This window comes from Salvelinus namaycush, chromosome 42 (assembly GCF_016432855.1).
Source record: "Salvelinus namaycush isolate Seneca chromosome 42, SaNama_1.0, whole genome shotgun sequence".
Taxonomy (NCBI): domain Eukaryota; kingdom Metazoa; phylum Chordata; class Actinopteri; order Salmoniformes; family Salmonidae; genus Salvelinus; species Salvelinus namaycush.
The window spans coordinates 6,087,936-6,115,859 of NC_052348.1; the positions used below are offsets into that span (position 1 = coordinate 6,087,936).

Consider the following 27,924-nt stretch of genomic DNA (forward strand, 5'->3'; position numbering starts at 1 on the left):
GAATATCAAGCGTCATGTCTGGAAGAAACTTGGCACCATCCCTACTTTGCAGCATGGTGGTGGCAGCATCATGCTGTGGGCATGTTTTGCAGCGGCAGGGACTGGGAGACTAGTCCGGATCAAGGGAAAGATGAGTGGAGCAAAGTACAGAGAGATCCTTGTTGTAAACCTGCTCCAGAGCACTCAGAACCTCAGACTGGGGTGACAGGACAATGACCCTAAGCACACAGCCAAGACAACGCAGGAGTGGCTTGGGGACAAGTCTCTGAATGTCCTTGAGTGGCCCAGCCAGGGTCTGGACTTGAACCTGATCAAACATTTCTGGAGAGACCTGGAAATAGCTGTGCAGCGATGCTCCCCGTCCAACCTAACAGATCTTGAGATGATCTGCAGAGAAGAATGGGAGAAACTCCCCAAATACATGTGTGCCAAGGTTGTAGCCTCATACCCAAGAAGACTCAAGGCTGTAATCGCTGCCAAAGGTGCTTAGACAACGTACTTAGTAAAGGGTCTGAATAATTATGTAAATTTTATTTTTCAGTTAATTATTTTTGTAAAATTACACAAATGTATAAAAATCTGTTTTTGCTTTGTCATTATGGGGTATTGTGTGTAGATTGATGAGGAAATTGTTTTTGTAATACATTTTAGAATAAGACTGTAACATAACAAAATGTGGAAAATGTCAAGGGGTCTGAATACTTTCCGAATGTACTGTATGTCTGAATTATTCCACGAAAGAGCGTTATGTGGGGAAAAGTTATGCAGGAAACAAATTTTCCGGGACATGAAAGCTTGTTGGTGAAACCTAGCCAATTTAGCAGGTAATCTTTCAGGAATATCATTATATTTCAGTAAAAATTGAAGACATTCCAATTTATTGAACACATTGTTTGGAATTAAATACCAAATTGATTCTGTATTGACCAAACATCTTTTTAACCAATTGATCTTGAAAGTGTTATTTATGTCAACAAAATCCAACACTTCCAGACCTCCTTCAGCTCTTTTATTTGAGAGGACTGACTTTTTTAGTTTGTGAGACTTATTTTTCCAGATGAAGTCAAGAAATGTCTTGTTGATCTCTTTACAGGTAGAGGGATTAGATAGATCTCGTTGTAACCAAATATTAACTATATTATTGGTTTTCTTAATTTTAGGAGAGAAATTCATAAGTTTTTTTGATAGATGTATTCCTAAATATTTTACACAATCCTTTACAAGAATATGTTCTATTTCATATAAACATAATATTTCACATTTAGCATTAAGGGCATGGGCGACCTGGTCTTTGTCTTTTAAAAAAAGAGTAGTATCGTCAGCCAGTTTGGAAATTTTGATTTCTCTGTTCAAAATGGATAAGACATGTAGATTTGCATTATTCAGAATATCTAGAGATAGAAGTTCCACTACCAAAATGAATAAAAAGGACGAAATTGGGCATCCCTGTCGTACACTTCTGTTGATACTGAATATTTTGGCTGTATTAGGGTTTAGTATCACAGAACTATTTCTATTTTTGTAAAACATGCGAATGACTTTGATAACCTTTTCACCGACACCAAAAAGTTTAAGAGACTGAAAGAGGAAATTCATGTTTGTCACGCCCTGACCTGAGATATCTCTGTTTTCTTTATATTTTGGTTAGGTCAGGGTGTGACTAGGGTGGGTACGTTAGTTTTTGTATTGTCTAGGGTTGTTTGTATGTCTAGGGTTTTTGTTAGTCTAGGTGATTTGTATGTCTATGGTGGCCTGATATGGTTCCCAATCAGAGTTTATCGTTGTCTCTGATTGGGGATCATATTTAGGTAGCCATTTTCCCTTTGGTGTTCGTGGGTTCTTGTCTATGTGTAGTTGCCTGTCAGCACTCATTTTGTATAGCGTCACGTGTCGTTTTGTTATTTTGTTTAGTTTGTTCAGTGTTCATTCTAAATATATTAAAGAATGTACGCATACCACGCTGCACCTTGGTCCGATTCATACGACGAACGTGACAGAAGAACCCACCATAAAAGGACCAAGCAGCGTGTTCAGAAGGAGCAGACATCATGGACATGGGACGAGATTTTGTACGGTAAAGGATCCTGGACATGGGAGGAAATATTGGCAGGAGAGGATCGCCTACCATGGAAGCAGGTGGAGATAGCGCAGGAGGAACGGCGACGATACGAGGGGACATGGTTAGCACGGAAGCACCAGAGGCAGCCCCAATAAAACATTTTTTGGGGGGGGGCACACGAGGAGATTGGCTGAGTCAGGTTTGAGACCTGAGCCAACTCCTCGTGCTTACCGTGGGGAGCGTGTAACTGGTCAGGCACCATGTTACGCAGTGATGCGCACGGTGTCTCCAGTTCGCATTCATAGCCCGGTGCGCTCTATTCCAGCTCCTCGCATTTGCCGGGCTAGAATGGGCATCCAGCCAGGACGGATGGTGCCGGCTCAGCGCTCCTGGTCTCCAGTACACCTCCTTGGACCAGGATATCCTGCGTCGGCTCTGCGTACTGTGTCTCCGGTGCGTCTGCACAGCCCAGTGCGTCCTGTGCTAGCGCCCCGCAATTGCCTGGGTCAAGTGAGCATCCAGCCAGGACGCATTGTTCCAGCTCTACGCTCCAGATCTCCAGTGCGCCTCCACAGTCCAGTACGTCCTGTGCCTCCTCTCCGCACTCGCCCTGAGGTGCGTGTCCCCACCCCGGTACCACCAGTGCCAGCACCACGCATCAGACCTCCAGTGCACTTCCACAGTCCAGTACGGCCTGTGCCTCTTCCCCGCACTGAGGTGCGTGTCCTCAGCCCGGTACTACCAGTTCCGGAACCACGCATCAGGCCTCCAGTGCGCTTCCACAGTCCAGTACGGCCTGTGCCTCTTCCCCGCACTCGCCCTGAGGTGCGTGTCCTCAGCCCAGTACCACCAGTTACGGCACCACGCATCAGGCTTCCAGTGCGCTTCCACAGTCCAGAGCTTCCGGCGACAGTTCCCAGTCCAGAGCTTCCGGCGACAGTACCCAGTCCAGAGCTTCCGGCGACAGGACACAGTCCAGAGCTTCCGGCGACAGGACACAGTCCAGAGCTTCCGGCGACAGTACCCAGTCCAGAGCTTCCGGCGACAGTTCCCAGTCCAGAGCTTCCGGCGACAGTTCCCAGTCCAGAGCTTCCGGCGACGTTTCACAGTCCGGAACCTCCGACGACGGGCCACAGAACGGAACCTCCGACGACGGTCCCCATTCCGAAGCCTCCGGCGACGGTCCCCAGTCCGGGGCCTCCGGCGACGGTCCCCAGTCCGGGGCCTCCGGCGACGGTCCCCAGTCCGGGGCCTCCGGCGACGGTCCCCAGTCCGGGGCCTCCGGCGACGGTCCCCAGTCCGGGGCCTCCGGCGACGGTCCCCAGTCCGGGGCCTCCGGCGACGGTCCCCAGTCCGGGGCCTCCGGCGACGGTTCCCAGTCCGGGGCCTCCGGCCACGGTCCCCAGTCCGGGGCCTCCGGCCACGGTCCCCAGTCCGGGCCTCCGGCGACGATCCACAGTCCAGAGCCTCCGGCGATGATCCACGGTCCGGTTCTACAAAGGCGGAGGGATTAGCGTAAAGAGGGGGGGGCTGCGTCCAGAACCGGAGCCGCCACCGAGGGTAGATGCCCACCCGGACCCTCCCCTATAGGTTCAGGTTTGCGGCCAGGAGTCCGCACCTTTGGGGGGGGTACTGTCACGCCCTGACCTGAGATATCTCTGTTTTCTTTAGTCTGTTTCTCTGTTATTCCTTAGTTGCCCTGGCTGTGTGTTTCGGGTCGTTGTCATGCTGGAAGACCCAGCCACGACCCATCTTCAATGCTCTTATTGAGGGAAGGAGGTTGTTGGCCAAGATCTCGCGATACATGGCCCCATCCATCCTCCCCTCAATACGGTGCAGTCGTCCTGTCCCCTTTGCAGAAAAGCATCCCCAAAGAATGATGTTTCCACCTCCATGCTTCACGGTTGGGATGGTGTTCTTGGGGTTGTACTCATCCTTCTTCTTCCTCCAAACACGGCGAGTGGAGTTTAGACCAAAAAGCTCTATTTTTGTCTCATCAGACCACATGACCTTCTCCCATTCCTCCTCTGGATCATCCAGATGGTCATTGGCAAACTTCAGACGAGCCTGGACATGCGCTGGCTTGAGCAGGGGGACCTTGCGTGCGCTGCAGGATTTTAATCCATGACGGCGTAGTGTGTTACTAATGGTTTTCTTTGAGACTGTGGTCCCAGCTCTCTTCAGGTCATTGACCAGGTCCTGCCGTGTAGTTCTGGGCTGATCCCTCACCTTCCTCATGATCATTGATGCCCCACGATGTGAGATCTTGCATGGAGCCCCAGACCGAGGGTGATTGACCGTCATCTTGAACTTCTTCCATTTTCTAATAATTGCGCCAACAGTTGTTGCCTTCTCACCAAGCTGCTTGCCTATTGTCCTGTAGCCCATCCCAGCCTTGTGCAGGTCTACAATTTTATCCCTGATGTCCTTACACAGCTCTCTGGTCTTGGCCATTGTGGAAAGGTTGGAGTCTGTTTGATTGAGTGTGTGGACAGGTGTCTTTTATACAGGTAACGAGTTCAAACAGGTGCAGTTAATACAGGTATTGAGTGGAGAACAGGAGTGCTTCTTAAAGAAAAACTAACAGATCTGTGAGAGCCGGAATTCTTACTGGTTGGTAGGTGATCAAATACTTATGTCATGCAATAAAATGCAAATTGTTACTTAAAAAATCATACAATGTGATTTTCTGGATTTTTGTTTTAGATTCCGTCTCTCACAGTTGAAGTGTACCTATGATAAAAATTACAGACCTCTACATGCTTTGTAAGTAGGAAAACCTGCAAAATCGGCAGTGTATCAAATACTTGTTCTCCCCACTGTATGTACTCTGTATCTACTGAGTTACTTAAAGGGATAGTTCACCCAAATTACAAAATGACATGTTGGTTTCCTTGCCATGTATACAGTCTATGGACGAGATGGCCACTGTTTCATATGCCATACCCTGGCATTATACTGGAGGTTGAAGAACATCATGGCAAAGTAAAGTGCATGCGCAGGAATGGTGTCAACAAGTTCTACTGGCCAAGCCCAAGAGATGATATCAACTGGTATGGGGATGACCACATTGTCTGATGCCAGAGCCGCTGCCAGTGAACAAAAGATCAGTTCAAATGTGTCACAGTATCTGGAAGTACTTGGAGGAGCACTTGACTGTGTGAAAGTGGCAGATGTGAACTGGCTACTAGTGAAGAAGCCGTCTGCAGCTAGAAAGCAATGGAGATTGGCTCAGAGATGATAAGAGATGGACGCGACACAATAACATGGCAAAGACAAACATACCTGAAGTAAAAGTGAAGAACAATACAGGACAAATTCCATGAACATGTTTTACTGCATACAAAATGTTGGTATCAGTGTGGTTAGGAAAACAGTTTTAGTTTATGTTCAATGTTAGTGTTTCTAATGTTCTAGTGGACATGTTTTATATGTTTGTATGACAATGTTGTGATATGAAAGACACATTTTAGTCTAGGCTTCATATTTTGGTCTTAATCTTTGACCAATAACCCTCATTAAATTAACCCATCTTATGAAATCTGAAATGATTTGTAATTAAAAATATTAAAAATATTTTAAATTGTTTGAAATAATCTTGTTTGTCATTGGTTTCACATTGTGTCACTGGTATTACTGTTTGGCATATTGGTGTTCTGGCATCAGAGTTGCCCAATTTAATTGAATATGGTTTTTGTATCTACCTAACTGTTGCTACATTCATTAGTAAACCTTTTAAGGATATGATCCTTCAATTTTGATGACTTAACCTCAATTATTTCTAATGTTACAAAAAAAACACTAGTATAAATGGAAAAATGTCAGACAATAGAACTTTACACATGCATGTTTAAAGTCAATTATTAATAATCCAAACAATTTATTAGTATTATCATTAACCTTTTCTGTCTTTGATTATATATGCAAATTAAAGACTGAAATTACATTCTAGAAAGCCTGAATTGTCATCATGTATCATGTCATCACGTCATGTAGTAAAAATATAAAAATATGTTAAGCTGTCATTTATGTTGATTTATAATGTTAAGGGGTTAACTATTATCTGACAAAGTTTTGATATTTAAAAAAAATACAATTTGTAAAAGTTGGCTGTTCAAAAAGCCACCATTTTCATAGAATAACCCAATAACTCCACCTGGTGGTGAATTTGGAGAACACCATGACAGCAGACAAGAGTCGGCTACATTAATGAGATTGTGGGTCGGTTTCCCGCTCAATAGTTTGTGTCCAGTAAACCAGCAAGTAAGATTTGCTCTTGATGCTGGCGTTTTAAGTTTTAGTGAACATTAAATACACATTACGCAATTGTCAGCTGAATACTTACAGAAATTGTTTTTAAAAAGTACTTTCTATTCTATTGTATGATTGTGTTGTGATTGTATTGTGTAGTTGTTCCTTTCTGTTGTGTAGCTGTTCCTGCTTGGAGAGTTGTTCCTGTTGTATGATTATATACAGTAGTAATGTGTAGCTGTCCCTGTTGTGGGGTTCTATAGCTCTCTGTTGTTGTTGTGGCAGCTATTGTTTACCTCCTGTTATCATCCCACAGTCAGCGTTGGGCCCTCCTATGACTCTGAGCATGGGCACTAGGTCCTGGGGGTAGCAACACATGGGGCCAGGCTGCTGCCCTGAGGCTGGGGGGGAACTGACCCTCATTGGATACTACACCTACAGAGAGAGAGAGAGGACTGGGTCAGTATAACACACACACACAGGTATACAAGAACACATACACAGTCCTGACCTTCACAAAACCGCACTATTCCAGTCTACAATGAGCCCGTCCTCCTATAGCTCCACCCACCAGCCTCCTATGACGTACACGCACATACAGTATATACAGTAAATACACATACGACTTTAATCAAGACATGATCAATCGAAAATCAAAACATGAAATAATTTAGGATGCTTATTGGTATGTTTATTCTCATAAACTGCACTGTAAAGTTATTCGGAGAGAATTGACAGGTTGTATAGCGCTTTTCCAGATGCTCAAAGCGCTTTACATAGTAAAATGGCAAAAGTAGTGCACTCTATAGGGAATAGGGTGCCATTTGGGATGTACACTGTTCTGACTACAGTGACTTTTATACAGGTAGGTCTAAAGCAATGTCCCTTCCCTGGCCGAACGTGGCCCCGGCATGGCCCCCAGCCACTATATTGTCTTAAGTTCTAAATGTATGTAAATCCCTCTTGCAACCGAGATATCGGCTAAACCATCAAAAGCTACACTTTGTGTGCGTCTCAAATGGCCCTATTTGTTGTTGTTTTTTTAGACTTTCTTAACACTTTTTTTTCTTAAAACTGCATTGTTGGCTAAGGGCTTTTAAGTAAGCACTGTAAGGTACAGGTAATACCTGTTGTATTCAGTGCATGTGACAAATACAATTTGATTTGATATTCCCATAGGACTCTGGTCAAAAGTAGTGCACTATATTGGGAATAGGGTGCCTTTTGGGATGCAGAAGCCTACACTGGGTATACAACACATTATGAACACCTGCTTTTTCCATGAAATACACTGACCAGGTGAATCCAGGTGAAAGCTTTGATCCCTTATTGATGTCACTTGTTAAATCCACTTCAATCAGTGTAGATGAAGGGGAGGGGACAAGTTAAATAATGATTTTTAAGCCTGGAGACAATTGAGACATGGGTGCCAGTCACAGGGTGAATGGGCATGACAAAATATTTAAGTGCCTTTGAATGGAGTATGGTTGTAGGTGCCAGGCGCACCGGTTTTTGTCAAGAATTGCAACACTGCTGAGTTTTTCACATTCAACAGTTTCTTGTGTGCATCACGAATGGTCCTCCACCCAAAGGACTTCCTGCCAACTTGACACAACTGTGGGAACCATTGGAGTCAACATGGGCCAGCATCCCTGTGGAACGCTTTCGGCACCTTGATAGAGTCTATGCCCCGACGAATTGAGGCTGTTCTGAGGGCCATATTAGGAAGGTGTTCTTCATGTTTCGTACGCTCAGTGTATATCCACTGTGTTCTTGTGACGTGCTGTACTTGAAAACACACTCTTTTATATGAAATACTAATTCAATAGCCTAATGTATTCAAACAGGCCTAGGCCCAGAGTAATACACTAACGGGCCATTTACAATAGGAAGCTCTGTGAAACATTGAAAGCAATTCAATCTTTTTACTTTGTGCGCCCTGCTCGTGTGTGTCTATGCGTGAGTGTATTCATCAGTGTATTAACACACTGAGGGTTATCTTTCCTTCGCCGGCGTGTGGAAGCATTGCTTTGCCATGTCCATCCCTTCTGTTGTCTTTACTCTCTGTGCCAACTACCAAAGGGTTTAGAGTACACTGTCTCTCACACACACACACACACACCCATACACTCCCTCTCTCTCACACACACACCCATACACTCCCTCTCTCTCACACACACACCCATACACTCCCTCTCTCTCTCACACACACCCATACACTCCCTCTCTCTCTCTCACACACACTCGCTCCCTCTCGTTGTACCACACACATACACACCATTAGAAATCACTTGTCACCCCCATGTCAGCCACCTATGTCAGTGTTTCCCCTATATTAATTTAGCAGTATTTTCTTTATATCTATCGTTTTTGGGATAGTAAAGTTTTCCGTGTCAACTTAAACGACTAACACCAGATATAAATTATGTTGAAAAGATAATGGAGCTGTAAATATGTTTTTATTAGATCATCTTTGAGAACTAACAACCACCAGAATAAAAACTACAGTCAGGGAGAATCTAAAGTTTAAAAAATGTCATGGCATTGATCCCCATTGGTTTTGTTATAATGTTTGAGTCATTCAGATAGCATAAGAACACGACATAAGTCATTGCAAAATGTGTAGAATTGCACAAAATTGGCTTTAAAACTGCAATTTTTTCTCTCAGCCCCATTACAAAAAATGTATAGAATTGCAGGAAATTAGATTTTAAAGTAACTGCCAAGTGAAAATCACACTTTTAAAAGTTCGTATTCGGTTAACTCACACCCAAACAATGTTGTTGACTCGTCCTATACCTGTATTTGTGGCCAAAGCATAAATTTAACAAAAAAACACTTAAAAAACCCCACCTCAAACAAAAATGCTTGCTATTTCTTCACAGAGTATGATGTAATACTCATAGATATTAAAACCAGTAGATCGTGATAGTGCTGACGTCATCCACATATTTCTATTGAAATCTCCAGATGGTGCATGAAGCCGGAAGTATTTTAATTTGAAGCGCGCCATATTGCTGAATGGGGCTAAGTTCCACACAAAAAATCGCTAATGATCCGTAAGTGTTCGTAACTAGCAAAGGATCATGGTTGATGTAGTGGTTTTCATCCTGCCTGAGAGAGTCAACCCAATGTTGCTAGATGATATCGACGTCAATACCGGATACCAAGTCCAAAGAGCGTACATGAGGGTGCGAGTCTCCTCATAGCCTACACATCGTTATTGGTCGCACATGGACCTGTGTGATGACAAATTTAATAGTCAGAATGGATCACTATCTAATTAATTATCTCGATTTTTTTTTGCAAACTTTTAAATAATTCACTGTGGGGATCGAACTTGATCATAATAAACACATTTTAGAGCCCAAAACAGCCGCCCCCAAAAAAATGTTGGGCCGTTATGCCGATCATAATTTTTTCTTTTTTCTTTTCATCATAATTTATATAGGCCTTCTAGGGTTGATCAGGGCTTTTGGCACCGCTAGGTTGTACGCAGTAGCCGACTAGCAGAACTCGTGACTTCACACTCCAGACCGGACACTGGGGGGCTGGTAATACTCCTCAGCAGGATGAGCTGGCCAGTCAGCGGTCTAAAGGAGGATGAGCTAGCCAGTCTACAAGCGTGAATATTTTTAATGGCCGGTATACGCCCACACCATTCCAACACAGAAAAGCTGCTTTTTAACATACTTAATTCCAATTTTTTGGAAGGAAAACTATTTAACTCATATTGTAAGTAATTGTAGGTCATATTTCATAGAAATCTGGAAACACTGGGTAGTTACTTTAAAACAGCAACATTTTGTCTCTGAGGCAAAAAGGAGGGACTCTAAAAATCGCTATTGGCCACACCCCCCCCCCCCCCATGCTAACCTTGCCACCGCTGCATACAAAATCCTAGGGGAAACACTGTTATGCCATTGTGTGTGATTTCATTAGTGCGATTCACATTTGTATCATTATGTCTGGTGGTGCTACAGCAGATGTTGGTCAGCTTTGTGTGTGTGTGAGAGAGAGCTTTGTGCGGATGCGTGTGCGTGGAGAGGGGTTGGGTGGGCTTATCCAAAACTCCTGCTGTCGGTTTAATCCCCTGGTGTGTGTGTGTTTACGTGCCCACACACACTCTGAGACAGTAAACACACACAAATACACACAGTATTTAGTATGTCAGTGTGTCAGAGGGTTTTTCAGCACCCCCCTTTCAGTCAAGGCCTACCTGTCAATCATGCAGTAGGAATAGCCAGGCTGAAACCACTTACCCAATAAATACCTAATTGTATTTGTGTGTTGGTAGTCAAAATACAAGTATTTATTTTGGGAGGGTATCTTGTATGGACATTGATTGACCAACACATGACATGATGTATTGGTCTTTATCTCTACTGATGAGTGGGCAAGTTCGTTTTGTATGACCCGGTGTCCCAGGTGTGGAGTTTTCATTTAAGGATCAATGAAATGGTCTAATTAAGCAATCATTTTAGGTGGTGTGGTATTTGGCCAATATGCCACTATTGCCTGGATTCAGCCCTTAGCCGTGGTACATTGGCAATATACCATAAACACCTGAGGTGCCTTATTGCTATTATAAACTGGTTACCAAAACATTTATTTTTACTGCTCTAATTACATTGGTAACCAGTTTATAATAGCAATAAGGCACCTCGGGGGGTTGTGGTATATGGCCAATAAACCATAGCTACGGGCTGTGTCCATTAGAACAGCCCTTAGCTGTGGTATATTGGCCATATGCGTTATTGCTTAAATATACCACGGCTTTCAGCCAATCAGCATTCAGTACTCGACCACCCAGTTTATAATGTACAATAGAATATTCTCCATTAGCATCCACTTCTTGGTTGACAGACAAACTTTCCAATAGCAAGGAAGGAGGCGGGATTTCAATATCTTCTCGGAGAGAGGTTCATGGACAGTGGACCTCTGCACTCGGTTGGTGCTGAAAATATGTATCGGCTTCGGGCACCTCCGTACAATCTACCTGCCGATATCGTTCGTGTCTTGGATTAAAACACGCCTAGCCGTTTTCTAAACACATGCACCGAAGGCCTCGACCAGTGAAAACGAACAGCTTAGATACTTATCTTTTAGGCGTATACTGTACCGTAATGGAGAAGGACAATGTAGCTATCTAGCCAAATTGCTAACACAGAGGACCCAGCACCAAAACTTCGTATGGAGATTAAAACGGTTATCAATCTAATCTATCAACGGAGGACATTCAACCGTTTTGGGATTTATTCAGTCACGGAGCCGGTGTGAATCCATATAGCTAACGTTACAGGTAAATGGCTAGCCAGGTTTGTCAAAATGATGTTGTGAAAATGGAACCTATGAGCTAATGTTACTGTAGCTAGCTGGTTAAAGGTGGTATCCAACGATAGCTGGCTAGGTAGCTCAAACGCTCAGGTGTTGCCACCAAGCTAGCACAGTTTCCTATCTAGTTAGTAGTTAGTTAGCCACCAGAAATGACTAACAAAATATCCATTCCGTACCACTGAAGCTAGCTACATTTTTACAGGGGGCTTTAGTTAGTCATAGACTAGTAACTTTAGTCAATTCATAGTTAGCGAACGTTACCATAACCGACTCTCACCTAACACTGTAGACAGTAACGTTCATGTCTATATTTTCGGGGCAAAGTTGTTGAATCGGAGTCAACGTCCATACAGCCAACCATACCTCGATGTGAGGCTAACTAATATTTATTACGCTAACCTCAAACGAGTTGTGGTTTAGGGTGTCATCTCGATTCGAACAAGGCCGGGCCGTCAGAACACATCGGGTTGTGCCGCTGCGTCGACCCCAGGTTTGAAGGTATCTTTTCTCAACCTAGACAGGAGAGTGAGTTCGGGGATCCGTTTTGAGGCCTATACAAGAGAGAGAAAGTGGAACCGCAGCGATACACACCCAAAAATAGACGGAATGGGTTTGTGAAAGAGAATGAGAAAGGGTTTCAAATCATATCGCATTTTTTCACTGAACGTAAACACAAACTAACCTTTTCGATCGGTTGACGAAGCTTCGGTATCACAGATTTAGGAGAAACGTAGAATTGTATATAGCCTACCTACCCATTTTAGATTATCCAACCATTTGTCAGTTTGTATGGCTTTTCAGACTACATGAATGGAATATTTCGCTACCCCAGGTGTGCCAATATAATCGTGGGATTACATGAGGCTCAATGCCTGTGTGTGTCAAACCATACACACAATTTGGAGGTGTGCTAGCTAGTATTTACCAAGTCCCCAAAAAGTCACGTTTGTGATTTAACTCCTTTCACTATTATTGTCCCCCTGGCTACATATGCAGAATGACGTCCACCTCATAATGTCAAATCACATGCTGCACTAAGGCCTATCCCGTGGCAGACCAGTTACCAACCTGCAGTTTTGTGTGGGGGTGTTGCCTAGCCCTAGTAGCACATGCTTGTGTGGTAACACTTGACAGGGGATCCTGTTGAGGACTGAACACGTGATTGTCATCTCCCCTTCAGCTATTTAGATGGTGTTTTGTGCATGCCCTGTGCAGGAACAAAACGTGTGTTTCTGCAGGCAGGGTCCACCTTGAAACGTGTGAAGTTTGCAGGATAAAGGGTGGATAAGATACAAATGAGCTGTGAGGTCGCAGTAAGATCCTCCCTGTAAGGGAAGGAAAGATAATTCAGAGAGGGAATAATAGAAGGGGCATGTATCAAACAAAAGGAGATGAGGAGCTGAAGCTATTCAAGAGTATTGGGACACATCCGATCATCACCTCCATTCTGATGAATGGGGATTGAATGATACACTCAGGGAGTGAACAGCTGTATTTATGTGTACGGCTGCCAGCGGATTCCAGGCTCCGGGGCGCGACGACTCACTCTGGGCTGCAGACCTCTGCCACCCCATCGATCACGATACGCACGCAGTCCATTTGAATGCAAATGTATGCACTTCTCCTCAGCTACCCCACTGGTCGAGGAGAAGTTGTTAGTGGTGGTGTTTAATGTATTACAGTAACCAGGTTTCCATACAACCTTTTTTTTATGTGAGGTAAAGTCCATGTTGGATTAAACATGTCTCTACAGGCCTGATGGGAACAGCAAATTTGTCGGTAAAACTTTTCAAATGCCGACAAAACAAAATACGCAAGACAAGGTGGGATCTTTTTGTGTCTGTAAAATGAATTATGTAAGAAATGGCGGTGGAAATGCCTGTTTGCAGAAATACTGATATAATAACCATCATATCGAGGTTAATTTGGAGTCACGTGATGATATTTTGTTAGATCCGCCCGATGGGACTCTGGGAATAAAGCATTTTATTAGGTTACAGATGAAATAAATGATGAACTTCACAGGGTGGTGCACGTGATGAGCTTGATACTCCTTTCCAAACACAATTTTTTTGCTGTCTTATTCTGCTGACATAATTGATGCTTGACTGCGGTTGGACAAATATAAATAATCCGCTATTTTGTCTATAATAATCTCATTTTGTAGGCTATACTATACCGGACCTGTATCTGCTAGCTATTGGCTAGAGCGCATGTGCCAAGACCAGGGGGGGGACATTGGCTATATAGCGCAATTTCTTTTGTCACAAAACCGTCAGTGGAGTTGAAAATGTGATTGGAAACCCATTTAACTTGTACTTTTTATTCGGTACATGGGAATTTCACCGCAAAGGTCATTTTTATGTGCGCTACGCCCTGGTGGGGAAATGCGCATATTGTTTTTATGCAGATTTATTTTGAATATTCTCATGGAAATCTGTTGCCAATTGGATGGAAACCTAGCTAGTAAAGAGAGGAGCCTGTGCCAACAGTCGTGGCCGGCTGGGCGCTACTGCGGCCGATGAGGGAAGGAGGAAACAGTCATTGTGTTCATGTACTCAACTGCCTTGTTTATTGGGTCTATGTGTATTGTATACACTCATTCTTTCCACCTAACCTCAGTGTTTTGTTTGTCATCGGTTCACTTTTGTGTCAAGGCCCCCTTTCCACAGCACCCGGGGCAGCTTTGGTCAGACGTCTCCATGGAAACCAGTTCTTTTGGGCTGGGTGGGGATCTCACTCACACCTAAGAAGTGATAAGGGAAAGAAAACCTTTCTGAATGTGTTGTCGTAGATGCAGGGTAGTTTCAGCGTAAAAAAAATAACGTTTTTTAAGTTTTTTATTTTACGAACATGACGAGACGAGATGGCCGGGTATTCGTGCCTTTTTGTGCGGTAACATGGATTCTTAACAACGTGATGAAGCTTTGTTTGTCCTTGCTAAAACAAGCAAGGTGTTGTAGCAATTGAGCACATGTAGAAAGGCGCAGCAGCACACAGAAATACAACCTATGACAGCGCATGCAGTCAGGAGGAGAGGGGGAAATGTGCGTCAAAAATAATATACATTTGAATTGTATTATTATTTGCTATTGTAACGGTTAATATGGAGACTGTGGTCATTTGGCTGGCCAATTACCATCATCCAAAATTCCATCATGTCACAGCCCTACTCAGATCATAAGTATATTTTGTTGCAAGAAGGAACTGTAAGGACTTTGGTTTGTCAGTTGTGGATATTGTTTCAACCACCAGATGTAGTGTGACAGTCAAGGGGTGTTTTCTGAATGAATTAATGAATGTACTTCATTATTCCCCATGGATGGGGGGGGGGGGGGGGTCATGTAAATGGAATGATGGCTGAACATGTAGAGATGGGGAGTTCAATGTCCCTGAGCCATGAGGGCATGTAGCCTAGAGACAGACGCGCAGCTGTTACGCACACACGTACACATTTCCCAAAGAATGATGGCTGAAAACGTAGAGACAGAGAGATAGGGAGTTCAAAGCCTCTGAGCAATGAGGGCATGTAGCCTAGAGACAGACGCACAGCTGTTGTACATACACATTTACACCGTTGCGTCCAATTACATTGTTCCCCGCTGAGTGTGATGATGTAGGTGAGCATGCCCTACAAGGAAGGCATCAGCTTGTTTTACCCAGCAGCCACCTGAAAAGAAGAGGAAGTGATGTTGATCATTAGCTAATCCTCGTGGAATCTGACCGTGTCAGAATAGGCTAGCTCTCTGTTTCAGTTTCTCCCTCTCAGCGGTTATCTGTGTCAGTCTTCAAAGCATCTCCTCACCTCCTCAAAACGCATTGGCGGAGAAGGCCTGAGGGGAGGTACCTTGGATCTTCTCCCCTCCAATGTGATTTGAGAAAGGCGAGGAAAGACGAATTGAGGGGGAAAATCCCAGATGAAGCAGCTAGTTTGTTGGTTGAGTCAGTGGGAGGTCCTCCACAGCTAGGTCAATGGTCCAGAAGTCAAGACTTCTCCTGGACAGTGGACACCAGCAAGAGAGAGAGAGACACTAGAGAGTTGAACACAGACCCGTTTAGGAGAATACTTGTAAAATGCATCCTTGATTCCTTGAAGTTTGATGACAGGTTTAACAGGATTACGGTAGAAAAGCATAAATGAAGATAGATGGGTGGTTCTAGGTTTTGTAGTAGATCCAGACTACATATATACAGCGGCAAGAAAGTATGTGAACCCTTCGGAAGGACCTGGATTCCTGCTTAAATTGGTGATACAATTTGATCTGATCTTCGTCTAAGTCGCAACAATAGACAAACACAGTCTGCTTAAACTAATGGCACCCACACAATTAAGTTGTCATGTCTTTATTGAACACACCGTGTAAATATTCACAGTGCAGGGTGGGAAAAGTTTGTGAACCCTTGAATTTAATAACTGGTTGACCCGCCTTTGGAAGCAATAACCTCAACCAAACGTTTTCTGTAGTTGCGGATCAGACCTGCACAACGGTCAGGAGGAATTTTGATGTCTGGTGTGGATCGCTCTCTTAAGGTCATGCCACTGCATCTCAATCGGGTTGAGGTCAGGACTCTGACTGGGCCACTCCAGAAGGCATATTTTCTTCTGTTGAAGCCATTCTGTTGTTGATATACTATTGGGTTTTCGGGTCGTTGTCCTGTTGCATCACCCAACTTCCGTTGAGCTTCAATTGGCGGGCAGACTACATTCTCCTGCAAAATGTCTTGATAAACTTGGGAATTCATTTTTCCGTCGATGATAGCAAGCTGTCCAGGCCCTGAGGCAGCAAAGCAGACCCAAACCATGATGCTCTCTCCACCATACTTTACAGTTGGGATAAGGTTTTGATGTTGGTGTGCTGTGCCTTTTTTTCTCCATACATAGTGTTGTGTGTTCCTTCCTTTTGCAAACTTCAGACGTGCAGCAATGGTTTTTTTGGACTGCAGTGGCTTCTTCCGTGTTGTCCTCCCATGAACACCATTCTTGTTTAGTGTTTTACGTTTCGTTGACTCGTCAACAGAGATGTTGGCATGTTCCAGAGATTTCTGTAAGTCTTTAGCTGACACTCTATGATTCTTCTTAACCTCATTGAGCATTCTGCGCTGTGCTCTTGCAGTCATCTTTGCAGGACAGCCAGGCCTAGGGAGAGTAGCAACAGTGCTGAACTTTCTCCATTTATAGACAATTTGTCTTACCGTGGACTGATGAACATCAAGGCTTTTAGAGATACTTTTGTAACCCTTTCCAGCTTTAGGCAAGTCAACAATTCTTAATCTTAAGTCTTCTGAGATCTCTTTTGTTCGAGGCGTGGTTCACATCAGGCAATGCTTCTTGTGAATAGCAAACTCACATTTTGTGAGTGTTTTGCGTAGGGCAGGGCAACACTAACCAACATCTCCAATCTCGTCTCATTGATTGGACTCCAGGTTAGCTGACTCCTGACACCAATTAGCTTTTGGGATAAGTCATTAGCCTAGGGGTTCACATACTTTTTCCAACCTACACTGTGAATGTTTAAATGATGTATTCAATATAGACAAGTAAAATACAATCATTTGTGTGTTATTAGTTTAAGCAGACTGTGTGTCTATTGTTGTGACTTTTTATTTTATTTTATGACCAATTTTTGCAGAAATCCAGGTAATTTCAAAGGTTTTGCATACTTTTTTCTTGCGTGTGTATAAACGTCCCTTTTTCCTGACCATGTCTTTCAATGATAATTCATAAAAATCCAAATAACTTCCCAGATCTTCATTGTAAAGGGTTTTAACACTGTTTCCCATGCTTGTTCAATGAACCTTAAACAATTAATGAACATGTACCTGTGGTACGTTAGTTAAGACACTAACAGCTTACAGACGGTAGGCAATTAAGGTCACAGTGATGAAAATTTAGGACACTAAAGAGGCCTTTCTACTGACTCTGAAAAACACCAAAAGAAACATGCCCAGGGTCCCTGCTCATCTGCGTGAATGTGCCTTAGGCATGCTGCAAGGAGACATGATGACTGCAGATGTGGCCAGGGCAATAAATTGCAACGTCCATACTGTGAGACGCATAAGACAGCGCTACAGGGAGACAGGACGGACAGCTGATCATCCTCGCAGTGGCAGACCAAATGTAATAACACCACAGAATCGGTACATCCGAACATCACACTTGTGGGACAGGTACAGGATGGCAACAACAACTGCCAGAGTTACACCAGGAACGCACAATCCCTCCATCAGTGCTCAGACTGTCCGCAATGGGCTGAGAGAGGCTGGACTGAGAGCTGTTGTAAGGCAGGTCCTCACCAGACATCACTGGCAACCACGTCGCCTATGGGCACAAACCCACCGTCGCTGGACCAGACAGGACTGGCAAAAAGTGGTCTTCACTGACGAGTTGCGGTTTTGTCTCACCAGGGGGGATGGTCGGATTTGCGTTTATCGTCGAAGGAATGAGCGTTACACCGAGGCCTGTACTCTGGAGCGGGATCGATTTGGAGGCCAATCTGGTGCAGTCCATGAGGAGGAGATGCAATGCAGTACTTAGTGCAGCTGGTGGCCACACCAGATACTGACTGTTACTTTTGATGTTGATCCCCCTTTGTTCAGGGACACATTATTCCATTTCTGTTATTCACATGTCTGTGGAACTTGTTCAGTTTATGTCTCAGTTGTTGAATCTTGTTATGTTCATACAAATATTTACACATGTTAAGTTTGCTGAAAATAAGCGCAGTTTACTTCAAAGTAGCTACACTTTGCATTGATGACAGCTTTGCAAACTCTTGGCATTCTCTCAACCAGCTTCATGAGGAATGCTTTTCCAACAGTCTTGAAGGAGTTCCCACATATGCTGAGCACTTGTTGGCTGCTTTTCCTTCGCTCTGCAGTTCAACTCATCCCAAACCATCTCAATTGGGTTGAAGTCGGTTGATTGTGGAGGCCAGGTCATCTGATGCAGCACTCCATCACTCTCCTTGGTCAAATAGCCCTTACAAAGCCTGGAGGTGTGTTTTGGGTCATTGTCCTGTTGAAAAACAAATGATAGACCCACTAAGCGCAAACCAGATGGGATGGCGTATCGCTGCAGAATGCTGTGGTAGCCATGCTGGTTAAGTGTGTCTTGAATTCTAAATAAATCACAGACAGTGTCACCAGCAAAGCACCACCACACCTCCTCCATGCTTCACGGTGGGAACCACACATGCGTAGATCATCCGTTCACCTACTCTGCGTCTCACAAAGACACAGCAGTTGCAATCAAAAATCTCATATTTGGACTCATCAGACCAAAGGACAGGTTTCCACTGGTCCATTGCTCGCGTTTCTTGGCCCAAGTAAGTCCAAGTCTCTCTTCTTCTGATTGGTGTCCTTTAGTAGTGGTTTCTTTGCAGCAATTCGACCATGAAGGCCTGATTCACGCAGTCTCCTCTGAACAGTTGATGTTGAGATGGGGCTATTACTTGAACTCTGTGAAGCATTTATTTGGGCTGAAATTTGAGGCTGGTAACTCTAATGAACTTATCCTCTGCAGCAGAGGTAACTCTGGGTCTTCCATTCCTGTGGCGGTCCTCATGAGAGCCAGTTTCATCATAGCGCATGATGGTTTTTGCGACTGCACTTGAAGAAACTTTCAAAGTTCTTGAAATTTTCCAGATTGACTGACTTTCATGTCTTAAAGTAGTGATGGACTGTTGTTTCTCTTTGCTTATTTGAGCTGTTCTTGCCATAATATGGACTTGGTCTTTTACCAAATAGGGCTATCTTCTGTATACCAGCCCTACCTTGTCACAACACAACTGATTGGCTGCAACGCATTAAGAAGGAAAGAAATTCCACAAATGATTTTTTTGAACAAGGCACACCTGTTCATTGAAATGCATTCCAGTTGACTACCTCATGTATCTGGTTGAGAGAATGCCAAGAGTGTGCAAAGCTGTCATCAAGGCAAAGGGTGGCTACTTTGAAGAATTTAAAATATGTTTGGTTACTACATGATTCCATATGTGTTATTTCATAGTTTTGATGTCTTCACTATTATTCTACAATGTAGAAAATAGTAAAAATAAAGAAAAACCCTGGAATGAGTAGGTGTGTCCTAACTTTTGTCTGGTACTGTATATATAATAATCTCAGTCCATCTGTGGTCATGTTAGAGTATCTAGTCATTTCTCAGCACCTGGTACTCACTAGTCATCATCAGATGATCACATACCTTTTACGCTGTAGAGGGGAAGAATACGTATTGTTGGTCACACATGACAGGTTCTGATTGCATATTTCCTAGACAACCCCAGAAATTAGGTGAACGCGGGCAGGGCGTAGCACTGCAATGAATCATATTGTGTGTCTGTGCTTCTGTTTCTCCCCACGGCAGTAAGACCTACTCCGCTGATTAGGCAATCATCCACACTCATGTTACATTCACTCACTCTCGGTGTGTGTGTGTGCCCGTTTTGCCCGCTATGTGTAATCTTTCTCTTGATCTCAGTACTATGACAGTCTTGACAGAGACAGCCTTTTCCTGGCAAGATGCTACTGCTACAGGCTAACCACCTATTTTGTGTCCCAAATGGCTCCCTATGTAGTGCACTACTTTTGACCAGGGCCCATAGGGTAGTGCACTTTGTAGGGAATAGGATGCCATCTGGAACAGAGCCTATATCAGTATCTGTGCTGTGTCCCAATACTCCTAGGTTAGCACCTGTTTCACTCCGATAACCATTGGTCTGAGTGATACAAGCCAGTCTTCTCTCTCTTACCAGTAAGGCCAGAGGTGTTCCCGACCATGTGAACTGACCAGGGAAAACTCTGGGCCTTATTTATATGGCTATAACTAGCTAGCGCTGTGGTTTTTCCTTGGTCTGGTCGGAAAACTCCTGGTCTGCCTACCTACCTACATGATGATGAAGGGAAGGAGATGAGGATACTAGGAGGTTAATGAATTAGATTGGGACATAGCCCCAGAGCAGAGGTCTATATATTTTACAAATTCGATTGGAATTTAGCACAAAGCAGAGAAGTTTATATGTTACAGACATACTAGCGATTTAAAAAAAATTATATATATATTTTGTCACTATCCTGTCTTTCCCTCCTCCTTATGTTGGAGATGGAGATTCTGTAAGGAGAGTGAGAGAGGTATCAGTCGTAGATGATAGTCATAGACTCGAAGTCCAGAATGAACAGTTAGGGTTAGGCTTACTATCCAAGGAGAAGGATCGGGGGTGAGGCCTTGCGACAGACTAGCGTCCTGTCTAGGCGGTGTACTAATACCTCAAGCTGCCTCCCACTACAGAAACAGGAGATAGGGCTGGTATCGCCGTTCTGGCTCGGAAGGGGCTTACTTGGGCTGTGTCCCAAACTACACCCTAGTTCCTTTATAGTACACTACCTTTGACCAGGGCCCTGTAGTAAGAAAAAAAAAAGAAGAAAAAAAGATGGGGCCCAGGTGAAAGCTAGTGCGCTATAAAGGAAACGGAGGTGCCGTTTGGGACGTACACTGAGAAGAACCTGGGCGGTCATGTTACAGGATGTGTATTAGTGTTTGAATGATTCAGGTCATCAGTCTGACTGTCACTGTCACTTCCTGTCTCGGCATAGCTGAGCCTAATATCTATAGGCGTGTCCCCTATTCGTCAGCCTGTTTTAGAAGTACATCACCCTAATTACAGACCTGTCCGGTGTAAGAGGCGGCACATTGGAGAAAAACGTCCTTTTTTTTTTAAGCGTTGCGCAATGGAATACGTTTTTATTGGACTAGTTGAGTTAGTCCCTCCCTCCCTCTCTGTCTGTTTTCTTCTGTTTGGTGCCTAATGAATACGACCCCTTGGGAAGGATGTCACAGAGTGACCAGTGTTGAGTTGACTACTTCGACTGTCGAAGGGGAGATAGGGAGCGCCTAATTGGTTGAGGAACAGACAATTCAACCCAATACAATTTAAAGCACTTTGAGATTGAGGGGGGAAATGCTTAGTCACTATAAATGCACTTTTTATTTTTTTTCACGAGTCATGATGATAACTTGCTGATGTTTGCGCTCTAATAAGGACTTAGGACTGTGGTGGTTCAGTGAAATTCATGAGTCTGAATGGAGCTTGATCTCAGGTGCTGTATCTTATCCCCGTCTTCTCACCTGTACAAGGGGCCGTGTTCTGGAGAACTTATTTCAACAGAGGAGGTAGGGCCTTCTGGGAAAAACGGCAAAATGAGCGTTGTTCTTGTGCGAGTTCAGGTTGTACCCTCTGTCTCGAAGGGCGTGCTCTCATTTCCTTCCAACCGTGGCTTCCTTCGCAGGCCCAGAATCACAGTCACTCACATTCACTCAGTCTCACTCTGTGCGTTCACGGTTCACACCCTCTAACATTGGCTGTGTCTGAATGGCACATGGGGCCCTGGTTATAGGACTCAACTCCCGTTGAGTTGGCGGAACATGAAAACCGTCACCTCTCAACACCTTGTCAAACGCTGTTTCGAGACGTGGGACAGGACATTCTTATCTATCTATTTTTGTTCTCACACTCTTCCAGATGAATCCCTGGACGGCTAACGGAATATCTGCCAGACCCAATCACACACCTTGTTTTTATGGATTAGTTTTTAGGAACCAGAATGATTGCTGGCCGAGAGAAGAAAATGAAAAAAATGTTGCCCACAGACACACTCACGGTCGATGAACTCACTCGCTTGCGCACACACAGTGACAGCAGCAGGTAACTTACACAGCAGAAGCGAGGTGAACAACCGAAGCATTCCTGCGAGACTAGTTGGTGCTCGACATTGAATGCTGTTTGTTTACGATGACGTCCCGTACATAGAATTGTCCGTGGTTCACGATGAAGCTAAACACGTGCATCTCTCTCCCACACTTTTCCTCCCTCTCTCTTATTCCCACCCTCCCCTTTTCTTTCCCTCTATCCCATCTGTCTCTCTCTCCCCTCCCTCGTTTTCTCCCCCCCCCCCCCCCCCCCTCCTAGGAGCTGTGTCCCAGCAGACATCCAGAGGCCCTGCCACAACATATCTGGCTAAAGAGAAGAAGAGGAGGATCACAAGTCACACCACAGCGGGGGCGGAGACAGCGACCGTGCCTGTAGGAAAACCTGTTGGATTCAAATTCTCTTTCTTACAGATTATCACACTGCTCTCCTAACTGCCACCCTCCCCCTTCACACTCACACAGACGGAGAGACGGACACAAACAGAATCACACACTGACTCAGACAGTAGAGACGGATAGACAGAGGCTAACACCGTTAGACACACACAGAAACACACACACAGAATCACACACAGAATCACACGCACTCCTCTAGAAGTAGCCCTAGAGAGTCACATAAACGTCTCGCAGCCACTCAGACTCGTACTCCGAGACTCAGTTGGTTCTCAGGGGTCGTGGTGGGAGGGTGTGCCCCCCCCCCCTCTCGTTGCACTCCGCTGGGGGACGGAAGTAGAGGAATGGTCCTGGGGGAACGGCTGGCTGGCTGCCTCGCTCAGTGAGACGGAGGCTTATGTAACTAACAGCCCGCCTCATCTTTCTCTCCTTGGCTAGCTAACACAGCTGGGCCTTGAGTCTACAGACACTGGGGAGGAGCTCATCAGCCCCCAACTAGGGAATACAGCTTCCAGCTTCTAATCTTCAGGCCTTCATCCTTCCTCTCTGGGTTCAACTTCACATAGCTTTTTTTTTTGTCCTTTTTTTTTTTTTCTCTACCATTTTTCAGCAGGACCTTTTAAGGGTGTTTTGGATATGTGTACCCTCACGGACACCTCCAGGTTACAGGGACACACACAATTTGACCTGTGCACACGTCTTCTTCGACACACACCTGTAGCAGGTGGGATCGGCCTCTGAGACTTCCTGCTTGTCTCCCATTGGCTCAGGGATGCCCCGACCAGGAAGAACAAAGTCTGAGAGTCCGTCTACGAGCACATTGGCGTTTTTTAAGACGCTGTTTGGACTGAAGGGACAGCCCTTTAATTAGTAAGGAAACTAGCTGACCTCCAGAGTAACTTTAGGACTGCTTGATATTCGTCTCCGCTGGGTTTTTTTTTTCTCATCTGACGATTGAGCCGACCAGGGAGCAAAATAACCAGAGACAAGAATCCCACTTGGCCACAATCAAAGGCCATTTTGCTATGCCTTTCTCTCTCCCTTGGTTTTTCCCTTTCCCTCATTATGCATATCAACTACCTGTTTACACACTAGACCAGCTACAGTCATAGCCTACCTTTCTATCAAGGCAAAAAAATAAACGATTAAGTTGCGACCTTTTACCTGCGACAAATCAAAAACCTTGCAATCAATCTCTACCTCTCAATCGCGTCATACCCTTTGAAAAAGTCTGTGTCAGAACCAAATCCATACTCAGTCGCTCTACATCCCAGACCGAGTAGTGTACAGACCGACCAGTCGACAGAGCGTCCAAAACAATCTGTCATCTTAGTCTGGACGGGGAGAAGGTTATTGGGTCAACGTCATTGAACTGGACCAGAGATCTTTGAAATATGAAGTTATTGATACGGGATTTCATTGAACAGGGAATGTATAGCAGGTCAACCAAGGCGATCTGCCTCATCCTCTGTACCTAACTGACATTATGACGCCCGAAGTTGAGTTGTGTTTTTGAAACCATTTATGAGTCTAGGGGACTAGATGAGAGTAAGATTGTAATGAAATTAAGAAGAAATGTTAAAAGTTAAAACCGCTTTACTAGGACATCCTACTTATTTTCTTTTGAAAAGGGAGCGTCCAAGATTTTTATATACCACACCCAAACAATCAAGCCATATCACAGCTTTTTATTTTTTATTTTTTTGTTGCACTATTTTTTTTTTGTATCGTAAAATTACTAAGCCTTCAATTAAGTTATTTACCTCTCGCACGCGCACATTTCTTGATATTCCTCTTTTAAAATGTCAAGATATTGACCCAAATCCACTGTAAGGAACCATTTTAAAGACTTAAGAAAAACCAAGCAAATTTAAAAGTATCAGCCTTGAGATTGACACACAACTGAGCAGAAGTTGTTGTCGTCCTCCTATATAAAGCCAGTAGTTCGAGCATAGAGCGGCAACGCCTCAATCTTACGAGAACACGTCTTTAAATAGTGGCTCTGTTTATCTTCATGTTCCAGTCTACTTTTATGTTGTCCGGAGGACAGCAAAACAAAAGCCTTATCGTGGAGTCTCTTTAAGCCTCTAGTGGCTAGCAGAGTGCATCTCAATCAAATACCCCCTCTGTCTCTGTCTTACCCCCTCCTTTCAGATACCCTCCGTCTTATCTTACCACCTCCTCTTAGACAAGGCCAAAGGTCAAGTTGAATAGGCATCAAACAACTTCGCGCAAAGGGACAGAGTTGTTTTATGAACACACGGTTTAGGGAGGGCCAATCTACCCTTTCTTTCTTTTCATCCCCCTCTTTCCGGTGAACATGCAGAAACGTGGGTCTTCTCTCGTCCTGGTCCGATTGAGAAGGGGACTTCTCTACCTCCCTCTCTAACCCCTTCAATCCCTCTTTCTCTCTCTGTGCTCTTTCTCTTCATCTCTCCCTCCCTCTTTATCTATAATCCCTCCATCCACACACCCCAAACAAATCCTCCCTACCCCTCATCCCCACCCTCCCTGGTTGGGGTAATTCCACCGTCCCCCCTCCCCTCTACCCCCCCCCCCCCTTCCTGAGTAATCAAAGGCATTATAGCCCCCCTCCCCTCTCCCCCTGTGTGATGCCGGGTAGCAGTAAGAGTGGGGGTGCAGGTGGCCTCCCCTCGCCTCCCCACACCGCCTCCCCGTCCCGGCCACTTCGCCCGTCCCGCTACGTGCCCGTGTCGGCGGCGACGGCCTTCCTGGTGGGATCCACCACGCTCTTCTTCTGCTTCACGTGAGTACGACCAAACCGCCCCCCCCCCCCCCAGGTCACACGCGCACACACGTCATATACACACTCATACACACGTCACACACTCATACACATGTCATACACAGATGCTCAAATGCATGGCGTGTACACGTCCTACACAAGTCACACACACACACACACATACAAGACCGTCTCCTCAAACACACCCACACCTTTACATAAACACTTATCACCACACACACCCTCACTTGGTTAGTTCTCTGCCTTTCTAGAAAGACACACTCACATGCATCAATTCGGACACACCAGTCCCCTACTTCCTGCCTGTAGTGTGACAGTTATTGAGTAGTGCACAGTCAGCCAACCCCTGGCAATGGGACAGAGCAGAGCAACGTCAGACGTAAAGACACACATACTCCTGACACTCACACACACTCCTCTCTCTACTCAACATGCTCCTCAGCTCTCTCTCTACTCGACATGCTCCCCAGCTCTCTCTCTACTCGACATGCTCCTCAGCTCTCTCTCTACTCGACATGCTCCTCAGCTCTCTCTCTACTCGACATGCTCCTCAGCTCTCTCCCTACTCGACATGCTCATTCTCTCTCTCTCTCTCTCTCTCTCTCTCTCTCTCTCTCTCTCTCTACTCCTCTGCTCTCTCTCTCTCTCTCTACTGAACCTGCTCACCAGAGCTCTGTCTCTACTCAACATGCTCCTCAGCTCATTCTCTCTCTCTCTCTCTCTCTCTCTACTCAACGTGCTCTTCAGCTCTCTCTCTCTCTCTCTACTCAACATGCTCACCAGAGCTCTGTCTCTACTCAACGTGCTCCTCAGCACTCTCTCTCTCTTTCTTTCATACTCACACACAGTTGAGTGTGTGACAGTAGTAGTGCAGAGTAGGATAGACAGGACAGATCAACGTCAGGGTGTGTTGAGGTCATCAGGCAGGTGGAGGTCGTGTCCTGTCAGTTCATAGCTCTACTCCAGATTACAACAACCACCACCATGCTGGAATAGAGGGAAAATAGGCCAGCATCTGTCACTATTAATAAAGAGCTGTCATTCTCTCTCTCTCTTTTTAACTCTCGTTCTTTTTTGCAATCCGTCTTCCTCTGAATTTGCTCAACTCTGTTGAAGTTAACTTCATATGGCTGCAATCCCGGTAACGGGATCGATATGACAACAGCCAGTGAAAGTGCAGGGCGCCAAATAAAAAAAACAGAAATCTCATAATTAAAATTCCTCAGACATACATGTGTCTTATACTATTTTAAAGGTACTCTTGTTGTTAATCACACCAAAGTGTCCGATTTCAAATATGCTTTTCAGCGAAAGCACTACAAACGATTATGTTAGGTCACACCAAACCACAATAAGCACAGCCAGTTTTCCAGCGAAAGATAGCAGTCACAAAAAGCAGAATTATAGCTAAAATTAATCACTAACCTTTGATGATCTTCATCAGATGACACTCATAGGACTTCATGTTACACAATACATGCATGTTTTGTTTGATAAAGTTCATATTTATATAAAAAAATCTGCGTTCACATTGGCACGTTACATTCACTAGTTCCAAAAACATCCAGTGATAGTGCATAGCCACATCGTTTCAACAGAAATACTCATCATAAATGTAGATGATAATACAAGTTATACACATGGAATTATAGATATACCTCTCCTTAATGCAACCGCTGTGTCAGATTTCAAAAAAACTTTACGGAAAAAGCAAACCATGCAATAATCTGAGACGGAGCTCAGAACAAGAGTCAAATTAGCCGCCATGTTGGAGTCAACAGAAACCAGAAATTACATGATAAATATTCCCTTTGATGATTTTCATCACAATGCACTCCCAGGAATCCCAGGTCCACAATAAATGCTTGATTTGTTCGATAATGTCCGTTATTTATGTCCAATTAGCTACTTTGGTTAGCGCGTTTGGTAAACAATTCCAAAGTCACAAAGCGCGTTCACTAAAACGTGACGAAATGTCCAAAAGTTCCGTAACAGTCAGTAGAAACATGTCAAACGAATCTTTAGAATGTTGTTAATGCATCTTGAATAACGTTCCAACCGGAGAATTACATTGACTTCAGTTGAGCGATAGAACGGAGCTGCCTCTCACGTGAACACGCATGTTCAAAGCGTGGTCACCTCATGGCATTGGTGATTCATTCCTGTCTCCTTCGGCCCCCCTTCACATTAGAGTCATCAGACAAAGTTCTATTGACTGTTGACATCTAGTGGAAGCCGTAGGAAGTGAAAACTCATCCATATCTCGTCATTTCAATGGGAGCTTGGTTGAAAATCTACCAGCCTCAGAAAAAATCCAAACAGGAAGTGGAACTTCTCAGGTTTTTGCCTGCCATATGAGTTCTGTTATACTCACAGACATAATTCAAACAGTTTTAGAAACTTCCGAGTGTT

At 44.5% G+C, this 27,924-nt stretch overlaps 1 protein-coding gene across 2 annotated transcripts in view; it reads left to right on the plus strand.

Annotated features, from left to right (window-relative positions):
* The first annotated feature begins 11,223 nt into the window (after positions 1-11,223).
* LOC120035011 (palmitoyltransferase ZDHHC5-B-like) overlaps positions 11,224-27,924 on the plus strand; it is a 36,156-nt gene continuing 19,455 nt past the window's right edge. For both annotated transcript variants that reach the window (XR_005474100.1, XM_038981752.1), the window contains exons 1-2: positions 11,224-11,612; positions 22,612-25,512. Coding sequence is in view for 1 of the 2 variants with exons in the window: in XM_038981752.1 (XP_038837680.1) it covers positions 25,358-25,512 (155 nt within the window). In the remaining variant the exon portion in view is untranslated. The remainder of the gene's footprint in view (positions 11,613-22,611; positions 25,513-27,924) is intronic.